The sequence below is a fragment of the Dermacentor andersoni genome, chromosome 1 (assembly GCF_023375885.2).
Source record: "Dermacentor andersoni chromosome 1, qqDerAnde1_hic_scaffold, whole genome shotgun sequence".
Lineage (NCBI taxonomy): Eukaryota > Metazoa > Arthropoda > Arachnida > Ixodida > Ixodidae > Dermacentor > Dermacentor andersoni.
The window spans coordinates 195,869,028-195,886,779 of NC_092814.1; the positions used below are offsets into that span (position 1 = coordinate 195,869,028).

Sequence of the window (17,752 nt, forward strand, 5' to 3'; positions counted from 1 at the left end):
CATACACCAGGGAGAGGCCGACTTCAATAACCGAATGCATTTGCTATGGATCTCGGCACACACTGGATTGAGCACCCCCAACGAAGCGGCTCACCGCGTTGCTCGAGGCCTCACTCACCGAGCATCATCGGAGGAAGAGCTCCCGCGGGGTACTGCAAACGTCTAGGCGTGGGAGATCGTATGACCAGGTTCCACGACATCACGACACCACCAGTTACAAAGATGCGTATACCCATTCCCTCACGCTAGATTAAACAGGACACAAGCAGCATACTACAGATAATTACAAACGGATTCTTACAGAAACCCCATACTCATGCACGTCATGTATCCAGACATGTACACTACAAACAGATGCACATCGTGTGGCGAGGTTGCCGCACTTAATCACATGTTATGGGAGTGCCAGGACTTAACAAGCAAGTCGGGCAGTGCCGGTCCCTCCGTCTCTTCCACAGCCAGCCTCCGCTCGCGCTGGAAGACCGCACTGCTCAGCTCGAACCTGGCAGCACAACTCTGGGCCGTCCAGCGAGCCGAGTAAGCCACTTCGAGACAAGGTCTCGGAACCGTGTCGGTGGCAGGTGCCCAGACCCACTAAAAAGACGCAAGACTCGTATCATTCATGTGAAAATAAAGTTTACGGTCTTCTAGACTTTAGTGCGCTGTACACATTCTTTTAAATATACTGAATGACTCGTGAATCAAAGCTGCTGCGCTTAACTGTAACAAGTAGTACAAATTACGGACGAATGATAGGTGTGGGGGCGATATGGTCGAGTTCACAGGTGAAGTCGTTTTATTGAACACCATATTGAATTAAGCGCACTTGCTTCCCTTACGGCCACAAGTTTACACGTAGACACAGCGCTTGTATAGCCACACGTAGCTGTATGTTGACATGTCCTAGTTCCGTGAATGAACGTTTGGAAAGCAGCACAAAACATAACAGAACGTGGTAGGGCAGGCGATTGGCAAATAGAGCCATGCCGATGTCTTGCGATCACAATGGCGGCCGAAAACCGGCCTCACCTTACAGTAGCCTTTGGTTGTCGGCATTATGCAATTCCCCTATAACGTGGTATTGCTCATTACTTGCGCTTTCGACAACTAACATTTTCACGAAATGGAATGCTTACTACAGTTAGTCATAATAACGCGTTTAGGATGATATTAGTAGCTACTTGAGCATAAATGCCCATTGGCTCATCAAAGCTGTTTTGAAAAAGACCGTTATAAGAAGATAACAGCGCTTTTGGGTGTGCTAACACCTCTTTTCTTACTGCTACCGTCTCCACCACTTGCCAGCTTTGTGCGTGCTTGCTAAGCTGCTATATATGCTTGCGGCACAGCTAGCACATGCAAAGCTGACAGGTCACCGAGGTGGTATCACGTCTGGTATGCTAAAATACACTATGGCCATTGGCGGCCGTTCGTGTTAGCAATGGCCGTCTGCGAGATGAAACTCTCGAGAGATCACGATGTAGTGCATGAACTTCTTGCGTTCATGAGTCAGTACCGCATACAGTAGAGTATACCAGCGTAAAAGCTGTGTATACCATAAGGCACATTGCGCTCCTTAATATACATTAGATGCGTACACCAGCGCAACTAGATAATCGAACCATGATCTGCACACTTCTTTGGTGCACAGGATACTTGTGAATACTTACCAAGTAAACGTTCTACGCTTTTACCATGTGTGAAAGAATCGTTGATATCTCGGTGAGATCCGTCTCATTAGGATACCTTTATTTCAGGCGTTGAACGCCTAGATAGAGCTTAGAACTAATGTATGGGAGTTTAATGAACACATAACTGTTTCTCCTGACATTGTACCTCACTGGACATTTCCACCATGCACGTTGCTGCCAGCTTCCTTAGATCCGATACGTTGAATAATGGAGTTGTTAAGAACGGCGAGCTGCAGTACAAGATTGCCACCCGCTTGCGACTATGGCGGCAGCATCCCGGCGCTGTTAGGAACGGCGAGCTGCAGTACAAGATTGCCACCCACTTGCGACTGTGGCAGCAGCATCCCGGCGCTGTTAAGAGCGGCGAGCTGCAGTGCAAGATTGCCACCCACTTGCGACTGTAACGGCAGCATTCCGGGAGCGTCGCCGCCAACTTCTAGCCACCGCGTGACTAAATCGACTTCGTGACGGAATGAGTTGAGCGGGCCAACTATTGTTCCCAAACTCCCCAACGCGCTACCCGGAACGGCTCCGAGTTCTACGGGGCCCCTCTGACGTCGGTTCCGGACCTTCGAACCTGTGTGCTTTTGTGCGTGTAGACCGTCCTGCGGAGAGGCGGCTAGTTTGCGATCACCAAACGAACGTTCACGTCGCCTTGTATCGCGGGAGGACCGAGTGTTTAAAAACTGCTGTTGTGCGGATGCTCGACACACTTTTTTTAAGCAGTCATGTTGGACTGACACTCTCTCTCAAGCAGTCATGTTAGACTGATGTAGTTTCTCAAACAGTCATGTTAGACTGATATACACACTGTAAATAAACCCATATTCCTCGTTCTCGATGAGAAGCAATCCTTCCCTTCATCAACGTCCTCAGGGTGGATAAGTTGGACGACGGCATGGGCCAGCTACCTTCTAATTCATGCCCGACTCCAATCTTGACAACGGATCACGAGCGATGGGATTGAGCCCCCAATCCTGACAACTGGCTGACAGCGGTGAGATGGACTTTGCGACGTGGTGCTGTGACTGCGGTGAGTGCTTGGTTCTTGCTTTGACTCTCTAGGCTTCATTTTGTGGTTGTTCTGTTTAGAACAGTAGGGAAGCTAGATTGTTGAGTGTTAGCTAGGTTGTGTTTTTCTAGCTAGATTTAGAGAGCAGGATCAAGGCAGTAAAGCAGCAATCATGGAGTTAAGGACACTGCTGAGACGAGTTGTTGATTGTTGGTGAGGAACTGGGCCTAGATGTACGCAAGGAATTGCTAAAGTCGGAATTATTGGAGCTAATTTCCTATCAGGCCAGTGAGGAAGAAATTGAAATGGGATTGGAACTTCTCAAAAAGAGGGAGAAACGGGAAAGAGAAAAAGAAGAACGGGAAAGAGAAAAACGAGAGAGAGAGGAACGCGATAAAGATCGCGAGTTAAGAAAAATGCAACTGGAACTTGAAAGCAAACGTTTGGAGTTGTCTCAAGGAAGTGAAGGCGCTCTGGGACGATCAAGTGAGGCAGAATCGTACCGCATGGACAGGCTATTAAAGCCATTTGAGGTCGGGACCGACATAGGCTTGTTCCTAAGCAATTTTGAAAGGACTTGCGAGAAGATGAACTTCGGCCCGAGTACATGGTCACAGTGGTTGCTGTCTATGTTGCCGTGTGAGGCGGCGGAAGTAATCGCCAGACTGAGTGCACAGGATGCATATGATTATGCAAAAGTTAAGGCTAGTCTCCTGAAGAAATACCGCCTTTCAGCCGAAGCTTTTCGGCAAAGGTTTAGGAGCACAGGCAAGAAAGATAGCGAGGGATATCCGGAGTTTGCTATAGCTTAAAGGCCAACCTAGTCGAGTGGCTTAAAAGCGCGGAAGCTTACGACAGCAGAGACATGATCATTGAATGCATGTGTCTAGAGCAGTTTTACAAAACCATCCCCCAAGCTGTGAAACTGTGGGTGCAAGACAGAGGGAATGTAAACACTGTGGAAAGGGCGGCTGAATTAGCCGAAGAGTACGCAACCCGTAGAAAGTTGAACGCCTAGGACGGAAACTTGGACGGTCGAAATGGACCGCGGAAACCATTTCCGTTCAAAAGGGGTTCGCAGACTAGACGATCGGAGCCTGTAGACATGGAGGAAAAGCCCGCAGAAAAGAGCGAGGAGAAACTTAACGGAGAAACCGCACAAAAAGAACAGAACAGAAAATTCGAATCTTTTAGACCAATTCGCTGTTACAAATGCCACAAACTGGGACATATAGCTGTAAACTGCGGGAAGCCTAGCGTAGTTTTCTCCTACGTGGAGGAAAAAGACGAGTATATGGAACTTTGAAGTCCATATCTTCACGACCTGCAAGTTAATGGGAAACCATGTCGAGTGCCAAGAGACAGTGCCACCACGATGGACATTGTCCATCCGTCTTACGTGACGGTAGATGACTTCACCGGGGAAGTAGCATGGATAAAACAGGTTGTAGAAGAACACAGCGTGTGTCTGCCCATGGCCAAAGTCAAAATCAGTGGACCATTCGGGGAGCTAGAGACTGAGGCTGCAGTTTCCAAATTTTTGTCACTGCAGTACCCTTACATCTTTTCGAATCGTTCCAATCAGTTACTGCGTGACAAAGGGCTCAAACTGGGAGAGCGCATAGTACAGGCATTGACCCGAGGCCAAGCTCGTAAGATCGCGTCGCTTTCGGCTGAAAATGCACAAGCTCCTCCAGCGGAAGCAGAAAAGGGGATAACTTCAATACCCGAATCCGAGCTAGGCCCGAGGGACAAAGGAACAGTTGAGGAGAGCTTGCCAGCTGACCAGCTCAATGAGAGCGTAGCACTAGAGTGTCAAAGTTCTAGCCTGCAGGAAGAGCAAGCTGACGCACTCACAAGCGAGACAGGGTCGTTATTATCACCGGCCTCAAAGAACTTTGATCAGCTCTTACGTGTGGATAGAGAGTCATTGGCAGCCGAACAAAAGAATGATGAGAGCTTAGCTAAATTACATGACACAGCTAAAGAAGGCATTGCTAGGCGCAACGTGACGATACATGAGAGAGGAGGATTGTTGTATCGGCACTACAGAGATCGAAAGGGTAGGATTTTAGATCAGTTAGTCGTACCTACTAAGTATAGGGAGGACCTTTTGAGTCTCTGTCACGGAAATGGGTGGTCCGGCCACCTAGGCATAAACAAATCAAAGGAAAGATTGCTTATGGAATACTACTGGCCTGGCTGTTTCAAAGACGTAGAAAACTTTGTAAGATCATGCGACGCCTGCCAGCGTTCTGGTAAACCAGGAGAGACATGGAAAGCTCCACTGAAGATAGTGCCCTTAATAACAGAACCTTTCAGACGACTTGTAATGGACACGGTAGGGCCTCTTCCAAAAACAAAATCGGGCTACAGGTACTTTTTTACCATACTGTGTCCGGCTAGAAAGTTTCCAGAAGCAATCCCTCTGAAAGAGCTCAGTTCCTCCGAAGTAGTAGACGCGCTTTTGACAGTGTTTGCACGAGTTGGGTTTCCAGCCGAAATTCAGGCAGATCAAGGGTCAGTATTCACGAGCGCACTGACTTCCACATTCTTGCAAAAGTGCGGGGTAAAGTTAATACACAGTTCTGTCTATCACCCTCAGTCAAACAGTGTAGAGAGGTGGCATTCGGTGCTTAAGCGAGTTTTGCGTGCGCTCTGTTACAAGCACAAGGAGAACTGGGAGAACTGTCTGCCGGCAACTTTGTTTGCTTTGCGAACTGTTCCACATGAAGCGACAGGGTTCTCGCCTGCAGAACTAGTGTATGGGAGGACACTCCGTTCTCCACTGAGAATGTTAAGAGAGATGTGGGAGGAAAGAGGGGAGAGTCCAACACTGGTTGAATACGTGCTAAATTTGCTGGAACGGCTAAGCGCCACCCAAGAACTAGTCGGAAAAAACATGGGAGTAGCTCAAAAGAACGCCAAATTCTATTACGACAAGAATGCGAGGCTTCGTACGTTTAACGCCGGAGACCAGGTAATGATCCTCAAACCTTCAAGAAAGAACAAGCTTGAAGTTCACTGGGACGGGCCCGTTAAAGTGTTGCACAAACTTTCAGATACTAACTATGCTCTGAAAATGCCCGGTCGCAGGAAGGAAGTGAAGATATATCACTGTAATTTGATGAAGCCGTATGTAGAGCGGAGCGGAGTCGTTAACTATACCATCAAAGAGCAGGATGGCACTAGCACCAAGTTTAAGGAGTACAGGGCGACCTCCAACTCTGAAATCGGCCTAGAAGAAGTAGTAGAACACTCGGTAAGCTCGCACGCTCTAAGACCCGAGCAGCTAGATGAGCTAAAAGAGGTGTTAGGGGAATATCTCGACAGATTCAGCGATCGGCCAGGTAGAACCGAACTAATAACGCATGAAATAGAGCTGACATCAACCGAACCAATAAGATCAAAGCCTTACAGGGTGTCTCCAAGACAGAGAGAGATTATGGAGGCAGAGATACAGCGCATGCTAGAGTTGGGAGTTATTGAGCTCGCTGAGAGTGACTACACGTCACCGCTAATACTGGTAGAAACCCCTAACAAGGACCCTCGTCCGTGTGTTGACTACAGGAAGTTAAATGCCATCACTAGGGATCAGCTGTACCCGATACCCAACATTGAGGAACGAATCGAAAGAGTTAGCGCTGCTAAATACATTTCAACTATAGATCTCGTGCGGGGGTACTGGCAAGTTCCCCTTTCAGAAAGTGCCAGCCGCTATGCCGCATTCATCTCACCTGTAGGCACTTTTCGCTCTCTCGCACTCAGCTTCGGGCTGAAGAACGCGCCGTTTAGCTTCTCTAAGTTAATGGAAATTGTCCTAAAAGACTTGCAGGAGTTCGTCTTGCCCTATCTTGATGATGTAGCAATTTTTTCGGACAGCTGGGAACAACACGTATCGCACTTCAAACAGGTGTTCTCACGGTTGAGGGAAGCCGGCTTAACGATGAAAGCGGAAAAGTGTAGGTTTGGTTGTTCGCAGGTTACTTATCTGGGCCATGTTGTCGGTCTGGGCATGAGACGGCCGGCCGAGCTGAAAATAGCTACGATTGGAGAATTTTCTCAGTCGCGCACGAAAACAGACCTTCGTTCATTTTTGGGACTTGTGGGGTACTATCAACGGTACATTCCGAATTACTCGCAAATGGCGAGTCCATTAACGGACGCCCTCCGAAAGGGAGCACCGAGTAACGTACACTGGGATAAGGACAAAGAGAACGCTTTCCAAAGTTTGAAAACGCTATTGGTTTCTCGTCCTGTGCTTCGCGTGCCAGACTACACAAAGGAATGAATTCATAGTTCAATGCGACGCAAGCGACAGAGGTATGGGCGTGGTACTTAGTCAGGTCGGCGACGATAACGAGGAGCATCCTATCCTCTATGCCAGCCATAAACTAAATGTAAGAGAGGAAGCCTACAGCGTTTCAGAGAAGGAATGCGCTTGTTTAGTTTGGGCCGCCCAGAAGTTGTCGTGTTACTTGTACGGAGCGAAGTTCATCTTCGAGACCGACCACTGTCCTCTGACGTGGCTCAATCAAATGTCACACAAAAATGGCCGCTTGCTCCGATGGAGCCTCACTCTCCAAGAGTACAACTTCTACGTTAGATATAAGAAGGGAAAGTTGCATAGCAATGCTGATGGTTTGAGCAGGCTAATTTGAATTCTGCGTTTGAGGGTCCCGCCTAAATTTTAGGGTTACTAGTGTTAATTTTTTTAAGCCAAGAAGATCTCCTCTCATTTAGCAGGATTCCCTCCATGATTGCTGAATTTGTCAGCACGAAATTGCTTCAGAAATTGGCATAGCGAAATGCAGCATTTTTTTTTTTGTTTCTGCACTTATGTTTTTTTTTGAAGCCTAGCGGGTCTAAGGTGGAAGCCAATGTACGTCATCTCGGCGCAGAGCCGTGTTGTGGGGTTCATTTTGCAGTTGCCTGTCCTTGTTGGATGTTTTGGGGCGGTGACATCAATACACAAGTGGTCGCTGCGAGCCAAGGCATCAATCACCCCCTGACCACCAGCCGTTCTCTTCCTGCCCAGCGGTTGTCAGCGCTAGACAGTCGAGATTTTTTGGGCCATGGAGGCGCTGTTAAGAGCGGCGAGCTGCAGTACAAGATTGCCACCCGCTTGCGACTATGGCGGCAGCATCCCGGCGCTGTTAGGAACGGCGAGCTGCAGTACAAGATTCAGCCAACTTCTAGCCACAGCGGGACTAAATCGACTTTGTGACGGAATGAGTTCGGCGGGCCAACTATTGTTCCCAAACTCCCCAACGCGCTACCCGGAACGGCTCCGAGTTCTACGGGGCCCCTCTGACGTCGGTTCCGGACCTTCGAACGTGTGTGTTTTTGTGCGTGTAGACCGTCCTGCGGAGAGGCGGCTAGTTTGCGATCACCAAACGAACGTTCGCGTCGCCTTGTATCGCGGGAGGACCGAGTGTTTAAAAACTGCTGTTGTGCGGATGCTCGACACACTTTTTTTAAGCAGTCATGTTGGACTGACACTCTCTCTCAAGCAGTCATGTTAGACTGATGTACTTTCTCAAACAGTCATGTTAGACTGATATACACACTGTAAATAAACCCATATTCCTCGTTCTCGATGAGAAGCAGTCCTTCCCTTCATCAACGTCCTCAGCGTGGATAAGTTGGACGACGGCATGGGCCAGCTACCTTCTAATTCATGCCCGACTCCAATCTTGACAACGGATCACGAGCGACAGGATTGAGCCCCCAATCCTGACAGAGTATACAACAAAACACAGGGCGCTTAATTCAACGCATAAGAACATTGGTTTATCGCTGCAACACTGGTTGAAGAATGCAGATAATAAATGTTAAGCTGCATTCACAGAGGCGCTCGAACTGAGCACATCTTTATATTAACAAAGTTACCACAACCTTATGAGGCTACAGCCTTTCTAGCCACTGCTGGAGATAAATGTTAAAGATTGCAAAAGGAATTATCTTCTGTACTGAAGTAAACTTATTGGTGACAAAACGCATTGTCATGGCGATTAAAATTTGCATGATTGGTCTTTCCTGATGTGGACAGCATAATGCCCCCTAAATAATACAACACTTAGCAGTAGGATGTGATCTTGAGCACTTTTTGGATGTTTTTATTCTACATGTTGATTAATTTCAGAAGTTTCCGTGGAAGCCTAAATGTTATGCCGCCTTGTGGCTTATGTATGCACAGAATCATAAGTTGTCATATAAGTTAGACGAGAAGAACCAATTAATGTATGTACAACTTTATTGATACGCAAGATTTTCCAGATGTCTTCTTGCTTGTGTACTACTTATGTCTTCAGATGAGCTACCCCACAAACGCCCTCATTAAAGTTCAAAAAATTTACCTTTGAATTATTTAGGTTCTTTGTCCACAATAACCCTAAATCTGAAATCATTATGACAGATTCTTCTTCTTTGTCCACAAAGAAGAAGAACCTGTTACAGTGATTTTAGATTTACGGTTACTGCCACAAACTTAAAGAAACTTTTCCGCCTCGCACAGGCATGACATCCTAACATCCATTTCATGCTGTGCCTTAGCAATCAAGGCTTTCGAGGACAAGAACACCAAGTTTGTTCTCGCAGTTTTTTTACTGTGCTAAGAATGTTGTTTTTATAGTCAGCACGCATTCATTCATTCAGACACATAAACGTTTTGGCAATGCAACTAATTACAAGGGGACGCTTTTCCGCAATCCTGCCCGTGAAAAACAGATCACGCTTGATTGACGGCTCTTTACCAATGGGTTGTCCACGTGTGCGGTCAGATCTTTTCCTTTGTTTTGTTACGTGGCTGGATCTTGATTTCAATACCTTGTATAGCTTTTAGCACAACTTCGATGGAGAGTTGTAGCTGATCCATCCGAAGCTTGGAGGTGACGGTGAAACGCCGCATTATTTGGGTTAGCAAGATCTTCTCTTCCAAGTTAGCAAACCTTTGACCTGGTCAGAAAGAAAGTTGCTGTTTAGGTATGCTCTTGCACCGAAGTCATCTTTAAAAGGTTAGAATTAATGGAATTACACAACCGTATTCCCCTTTTCCAAGAATGTCAGTTACACTCGCAGTTTGCACATTCTAGAGTAAGTTTAGCAGTAGCATTGAGGCGAAAGGTAAGGATTCCGACTAGATACGCCTTCGGGGACAAAAGCATTGTTTCTTCACTAAGCCAACATGTTACGAGTCCGCGATGTCTGAGTTTATTGCTTGAAACAATGGACTCAAACTCAAGTATGCACAGGGCTCACAGGATCTATAATGAAATACAAATTGATGGAATTTGGTATGGCGCTATAATAAATTTACGCGATTTTGTTATTAAGAATACTGCTATGATGATGGTGTTGCTCCTATTGGCAAGCGAATTTGATTATACCTTTTCAGGCCTTTCAAACGCTTATATTTTTAAACACTCACCAATGCAGTTTCTAAAACCACCGGAGAATGGAATGTACAAAAAAGGATTCTTTTCCTTGGTGTCGAGAAATCGTTCCGGCAGAAATGTGTCCGGATTTTGGTAGTACTTGGGATGCCTCTGTATGAAGTAGATAGCGGCGACAGCGACGGCTCCTCTCGGCACAGTGTATTCGCCTAGAAGGAGATAAAAGAAGAGACGAGAACGTAAAATTGAATTAATTGCCGATATCCCTGTTTTGCAAATATAGCACATTATCGAATATAAAATCCAACCACAAAGTAAGGAGAGACTTTGCAATTAACTCCTTCCCGACCACACCATGGGAAATTGGACACCGGTGATTGTTAAGTTTCTATCTGCCGGGAAGTCTTTATGTGGTATTTTTGTGCTTCACATGCTCTTGCACTAAAATACACTCGGCCTTCGCATTCTCGCCGCAATGTTTGACTAAAGCGTATGGACAGTCGTAATTAAACGTGCCTTCACTGTGTCCTGTAGCGTTTATTCAAAAGTGGTCTCAACACCAAGACGCTACGGCTGTCGCCAGCAGAATCTGTTTGTATGAAGTTTGGCCAATCGTGCAGTTTTTGCTATTGCAATGTCGTAGTGCGAAAGAGTCCTTAAAAATACCGAACGTTATCGTAAGCTAGCTCCCTTTGGCTTAGTCCAACCTACCTTCAGCACCTATCTCAATCAGGCTCGAGTAAATACACTCGTCGTTACTATGCTAACAAAATGACAATTAAAATAAAACAAATACAAAGCCCAGTATGCATGAACGGCTTCGAGAAAAAATAAGAACATCCTACAAAAAGAAATAAAAAAAAACTTTTTAAAATAATTTGGCGAGTGTGCTTGTACTATGTCCGTATGAATAAACTGTTTCACTTGATAAAAGAAGCATCATAAGCTTAATTTTATGGCCATTTTAAGTGACATAATTCAAAGACATGCGCGCTACTCCGATTTTGTGCATGTCATAGTTCTAAAGACAAACATTTTTACATTTTATAATTTTTTGTCCACATCGGTGGTTTATGTTAAGCTTGCGAAAAATAAATGCCGCGAGAAAAACCTCTTTATGTCCATCCTCTCAAACATCATGTTGTAAAGTAGATAAGTAAAACTTTCAGTTGTCGCTCTGTTTATGGCTAGCAGTTTGTTAATTAATTAAATTAGCATTGCCATCTAAGATAACGAAAAGAATACTGCATTTCCTTGCACTAAGGAAAGATTTGTGTCGAGCAACTCAACAAACACATTTTTATTTCGTGGAGACAGCAGTGTCGACATCACGCAATTTATGTGTCTATAGTTAAAAAATACTAGATGTGTACAAAAACGAACAACTTAAGAGCACTTAGACAAGGCTACTTGCTGAAATATGAAGTCAGCTACCATAAATTCGAATATTGTAGCATCGGCCGCGTTCAATATAATATACATAACATTAGGAGCCAAATGCCTAAAATAATAGAAGCAAATAACTTTCTCACCAACTTGCATGTCCTCGTCGACGTTGCGAGCTATGAGCGGAACTGGTGGATAAATCCTCATCGATTCCTGCAATCACCAAGAAAGGTTTCTTGTGAGTAGTAACTTTTGTTGTTGTCTTGTTTTCACAAAATTATGTTATGCATTGTTTTAACAGTTTGCACCAGTTACTGCTAATATTTTCATGAAATCATATGAACACCACACTAAAAACAAAAAAAAATATATGCATATCCCTAGCACTGTGAGTATCAATGTAGTGTGAAAATATTTGGACGTAGCTGGCTATCCAGCTTCCTTTGGGGCTTGGCAATGCGTTACCAGGTGGGCCAACGGGTTTGTGCGAGTTGAGCAATTGTGTTTGTGTTGCGAGCGTATGTTTGACGACAGCAGGAAGACCACGACGACGGTGATGACGACGGTAGGACGGGGAAGGCGATGGCATAATTTCTGCTCTATATGCGTGTTTATGACGTGCCATATTTCGGTGCTCGATTTGATGATATGCATGTACTGCATCGGTGCTGGACAGGAAAAAGGGTGAGCACTGCACGCATACAACACGACGCACAGAAGGGCTCTAACTACCGTAGTTGGTCACTAAGCCCGGTGCCCTTCAAAAACTGCAGTAACGCGCAAATAGCGTCGCAAACAACCCACCGGCTAAGAGGGACGCAGTAATAGGGGTCCTCGGATCCATCTCCACCACATGGCATTCTTCAACGTGCACATAAATCTAAGTACACGAGCGTTTTGCATTCCACGTGCCATCGAAATGCGGCGTCCGCGGCCGGGTATCGAACCTGTGACCTCGTGCTCACTAGAAGAGCGCCATAACCAAGGCCTCATCGCGGCAGATACAATAAAAACAAATACATCATGAAGAACAACACAATAGACAACGACAAAGCAAGGCACACGAGTAGATGGAGCCGGAATAAAAGAAAGAAAGCAAAAACGGAGGCCCACATGCCTCGTGGCCCAGTCGGAACATGCAAGGAATCTGTGTGTAGTGAGATCAACTGGAACATACCTTGACTACGCATTCCATGTACTTGAGCTGTTTCATGTCTTCTATAGTGACATCCCTTTCCATGTCCTCAGCAAAAATGCTATCAATTTCTTCGTGCACCTTTGCCTGCACTTCGGGGTGATTTCCCAGCAAAAAGAGAGTGAAGGCTATGGAACTGGCTGTTGTTTCAAACCCCTGAAAGTAGATCAAGAGCAATTTTTACGCTGGCAGTGACCACGTCCTTGCTTTCCGTGCAGCACTACGTAATCGGGTATGTCGCAAGATAGGTTGAAGCGAACCGAAAGTGTAGCAACAGGATGACTGTTTCCTTGCAGTTTGAAGCTTGTTCAGACTGAATAAAATATTAGAAATCAAAACAGCTGGCCTTAGATTTATTTACGCTAGGAAGAAAAGGACTGAGGCGCGCCTTGAACTGTCCTGACTATAATTTTACATCAGTCCAATATTTCCATCCTGGCTGCAGACAACGTAGTGACAAGAGTAAGTCATTGAATTCTGTAGCAGTATGTACAACAGAAACCCCATGTTGACGCTAAGCAGAACGTGTTTGCTTCCAGTGGTGAAACTAAATGTATTTCCATTCGAGGAAGGTTCGGTGGAATCCGCCTTGCTGTTTACCAGGTGTCACCAGAATGCACAATTTTTTAGTTCAAATACATGCGGGAAGTTCCTGTCACAAAAGTGTAATAACCCGAGGACCGCTCAATAAGGAAGGAGGAAAGGACTGAAAAATAGCTAGGGCATATTTCTCATGGAGACAATAGGCAAACCTTGACGGCGTTCGGCACGTGGTGTAATCAACACACTGTCGAGATAATAATGATGATAATAAAGCCGTTAGTCATATTTTTCGGCTGTTGCGGCTTCAATGCGAAACATATGTACTTAAGCTACTCGAGTTTGACAATTATAGGTTACTAAAACAAAGGCTAAACAGTTTATGTAAAATATGCGGGTCTTTTCAAATTCATTTCGTACCTATCACATCCTCCTGCCCATTTTTTAAAAGTGTTTGGCAGAATTGCTGCTGTCGCTTCATATATGGTGACTGAATCAAGAATAGCAAACACAGTCCTTGGTGTTACATGCTGTGCTTTGCCTTTTTCACGAGGGGGAGATTGTAAAAAAAAAAAAAAAAACGCACAAATGAAAATAAAGCTAACCCCAATAAAGATAGATGTGACCTCATTCCTGACTTCTTCTTCCGTTAGCGTGCCATCCACCATGTGCATATGTAGGAGAATGTCCAGGAAGGACTTCTTTGAATCCGCTTTCACCTTGCCGACCTTGTATTCAGCCAATCGCTGTTTCACAATCTAAAAAAAAAAAAAGCAGAGCAATGGACGTGTCGGTGAGATACAAGTGGCTGCGAGCCTGCGATGCCAGGTGGCACTTCATTCCTCTGTAATAGTAATTCCTCTGTAATTTATGATAACTCAGAGGGAAGCTCCTTACTTTTCGAAGCGAGATCGGGATGCCTTAGAACACCCATTTATAAATCGAGATATAAGAAGGAAGAAGAAGCATGTGCTTGCTGCGGTAAAGCTAGGGAAACTATGGAGCATGTTTTATTAGAATGTGAAGACGTGTACCGAGTGGTCGATTTAGGCACCACTGGCCTCCTTGAAGCCCTTGGGTTCAGCGAGAGCAGTGGAAAAGTAAACATGTCCGCTATAGGGATTAGTAAGAGGCGATTGGAGGATTGGTGGAAGAAAAGTAGGGAAACGACAAAAAAACGGAGACGTACAAAAACACAGTTTGCAATAGGGGATTAGAAAATTTGGTTATGGGAGTTCATAGTGTTTTTTTTTACTTTTTTATTGTCTAACTTAGGTAGGACATTCGGCAGTATAATAGCAAGAGCGTGGTGGCGCAACCCACCGCCCCGTTCCAAAAGGGACGCTCATAACATACATCCATAGTTCTAACACCAGTGTTGCTGTTGATAAGATGCAGATCAGCGCCTGTGGGTGGGAATAATAAACATGTGGACAAAGCAACGGAATGAAAAAAGAGAAAGCGAAGATTGAAAGAGGTCGTGCTCCACAGTATCTTCACCTTTCTGTTGTACTCGTGGATGAACTTGATATTTCTTTTGAAGTCTTTCGAAGCCTGGCTCATGCTGTAAATGATGTCGGACCAGTGAACAAGGTTCAGCATCCTCGCTATTACGCTGGCACCAATCCTATGAACCAAGAAGAGAGAAGACTGTGGATTATTCGTGTTCGAGGCAAAGTATCATCGCTGTTGAACGTCTTTGTTCGTACTCATCGTTTATTTCGAGCAGCCGCATCCTTTGAACCTCTGCTTCATCAATCTGCACACCCAGCGCAGTCTCTAGATGCAAGAGGGGAAAAAAACAGAAAAAAGGTTACATTGAATGCTATTCGTCATTTAATGTACTGCCTCTTTCAAGACGATTGCCATTAATACGGAGCTGTAATCTCATCTAATAGTACTGGAAAGTTCGGTTGCACTTGGACGGCCACATAGTGCAGCTTCGAAGTATTAGTACTCTCAGATACTATGTTGGTTTGTGACCACCATTATTATTGAGAAATGCACTACACATCAGGGCCCGTATTCACAAAGTGTTTTGTTCGTATGCAATCTTCTCCACATATGGCTTGTCGCCTTCGCTTTCTGGCATCAGGTCTGGCTGGAATTCGCTCTTACAAAATATTTCAGCATAACTTTTTGTGAATATCGGCACAGAGGTTGAATTCATGACTCTTTTCGTTCGTATGTGCTGTTTGACATTTGTCGGCTGTATTCACGAATGATGTGTCCGTCTTCAGGATAGGCTGATATAGTTGCTCTTACAAACAAGTCTAGCGTAAGTTTTTTTTTTTTTTTTGCTAATGGGCTCTGTATTTCTGCTAGATTATGAGTAAAGGCAGTCCAAGTTTAACACTGTGCTTGGTTTATTTAATGCGCCACTTTTCCGGCACTTAATACTAGACAACAAGCCGAAATACGCAATTTATTTGATGAAGATAAATATATTCAACATGTATCCCAGTCACTTAGCGCCGCTTTTCAATTATAGCCGCGATAGGATGACTGTTAATTCCACTAGCGCATCTTCAAGCAACCAAAAAATGAAAAATATAAAGCAAAAATAAAAGAAAGAAAGCAGTTTCATAGGATGGCGAATAAATGAAAGCGATAGCGAGGTTTAGCGCTGTTCTTGAGTTTATCGGACGGTATTCTAACAATACGCCGGGCGCGGCACGTTGGCGCAACGCACCACGCCAGACAGCCATAAAACACCAGGCGTCGCAGCTCGATGGTGCAGGAGATGAGAGCGACGGTAAACCATCGGCGTCTGTTGTCGCCCTAATGAAAGGATTAGACATAGAGTTAGCTTGATGCTTACTGTTCGTTCCGTTGAGACGAGTGTGTGCAACGAGTGTGTGAGGTATGCGCGCAGCTACACAGCAGGAGAGCTAGTGTGTGGGCGCGGAAACGCTCGTGCTAACAGCGGAAGGCAGAACGCGCTGCCCTGATTTCATTGCAAAGTCGATTAAGCGGAGCGAGACCACCGCGGCTTTGACGTTTTCGCGGCCAAATGCGCTGCGTGTCTGCGGCGACCTTTCAACCCTCGACGGGCGGTCCGCGCATGCGTCGTCATTACCGAGACAGCACGACGACGGCAGCTGCTCTAAAGGCGCGAACGCGCCTCGAGTGTCCGTATATAATTGCGCAAGAAAATGAAACCTTGAAATGAATTCAGCACCATGTCGACAACATAATCATAAACCTGCGCTTACAGAAAGTGCAAGAGTGGCACTGAACAGGTGAAATAGGGAAAGCTTACGTAATAACGCACCAGCAGGTAGCCAGCAAACTGTACTAATTTGCCCTTAATTTTTCTCTTACAGCTTGAAACGCTCCTTTATTAGAATATTGTACAGCGAAAGCTGCATACCCAGAATATCCAACCCTTTCTTTAGACTATACAGATATAAAAAAAAAGACAAGGAGGATAGCAAACATGGTGTTTTTCAGATAAGTTCTTTGTCGAGGCGGTCATACTTTGCCACTAATGCCCTGAGTATCAGAAGGCTAACAAAAAAATAAATTTCACGAAGGTTTTTATTTGAACCTTGGGGGCAGTTACTTAGATGGCAAATTTGGAGCAGTCACACTGTAATGTGCCCCCCCCCCCCCCCCCCATATTCTATAAGTCATGAAAATCACAGCTAATTCTAGAAAGTCGTCCTCGAATTTCAACGCTCCTTCCAGGCACTATCGAAACCGAGCGCCGTTAGCGCAGAAAATTCGACCCTGTTATCATATCACACGGAAACGTCCTGTACCCTCCGTGATGGCTAGTGGCCATAACGCTGCGTTGCCAAGCCAGAAGGTGCAGGATTTTGATGGCGGCGAAATGCAAAAAAACGTCGGCGTACCGCACACTCGGTACACGTTAAAAAACGCTAGGTGCATGGTCGAAATTAATCCTTGGTCCCCTACTACGGCGTGTTTCATAATTATATCGTGGTTTTGGCACGTAAGACCCCAGAATAGAACTGACCGATACCAGACCGATACTGATAGGGCCCCAGACCGATACTGATAGGGCATGTCTTGCCTGGCAAGCATCTGCCGCGACGTGCCATTATTCAAAGTCTGTCAGCCGAATTGTTACAGGGCATTACAGTCTGACGTATCTGTGGCGCGCGCTCGGTTTCGATAGTGCCTGGATTGAGCTTTGAAATTTGATGACGAATATCTGGAATTAGGCGAGATTTCTGAGATAAAAAAATTGTAGGGGTCCATTAAAATGTTTCGGCGTTATAATTTGCCATTTGAACAGCTACCTCCGAGGCTGTAATAAAAAAAAAAAGGTTAATTAATTTTTTTTTATAGATTTGTCTTCTGATACTTACATTGTTAGCGTCAAAGTAAGTCCGCCTCACCGAATAACTTTCGGCATGAACGCCACGTTCGCTGCGCTCATAGCCTTTTTATAAACAAAATATGTACGGTCCCCCCCGAAAAAGGAATAGAACACCCGCTATAGTATGCCATGGTAGGCATGCGTGCGACAGAGACACTCAATGTCGCCGGTAGCCATAGTCTATGG

The 17,752-nt window shown here is 45.4% G+C and overlaps 1 protein-coding gene across 2 annotated transcripts in view; it reads right to left on the reverse strand.

The window, feature by feature from the left end:
- Positions 1-8,941: 8,941 nt before the first annotated feature.
- The window catches only part of LOC126547359 (cytochrome P450 4V2-like), a 44,701-nt gene continuing 35,890 nt past the window's right edge, over positions 8,942-17,752 (reverse strand). For both annotated transcript variants that reach the window (XM_050195335.2, XM_055062922.2), the window contains exons 6-12: positions 14,928-14,997; positions 14,719-14,845; positions 13,824-13,976; positions 12,661-12,834; positions 11,630-11,696; positions 10,133-10,306; positions 8,942-9,660 (exon numbers count right to left, since the gene is read on the reverse strand). In XM_050195335.2, the coding sequence (XP_050051292.1) occupies positions 9,482-9,660; positions 10,133-10,306; positions 11,630-11,696; positions 12,661-12,834; positions 13,824-13,976; positions 14,719-14,845; positions 14,928-14,997 (944 nt within the window). In that variant the 3' untranslated portion in view covers positions 8,942-9,481. The remainder of the gene's footprint in view (positions 9,661-10,132; positions 10,307-11,629; positions 11,697-12,660; positions 12,835-13,823; positions 13,977-14,718; positions 14,846-14,927; positions 14,998-17,752) is intronic.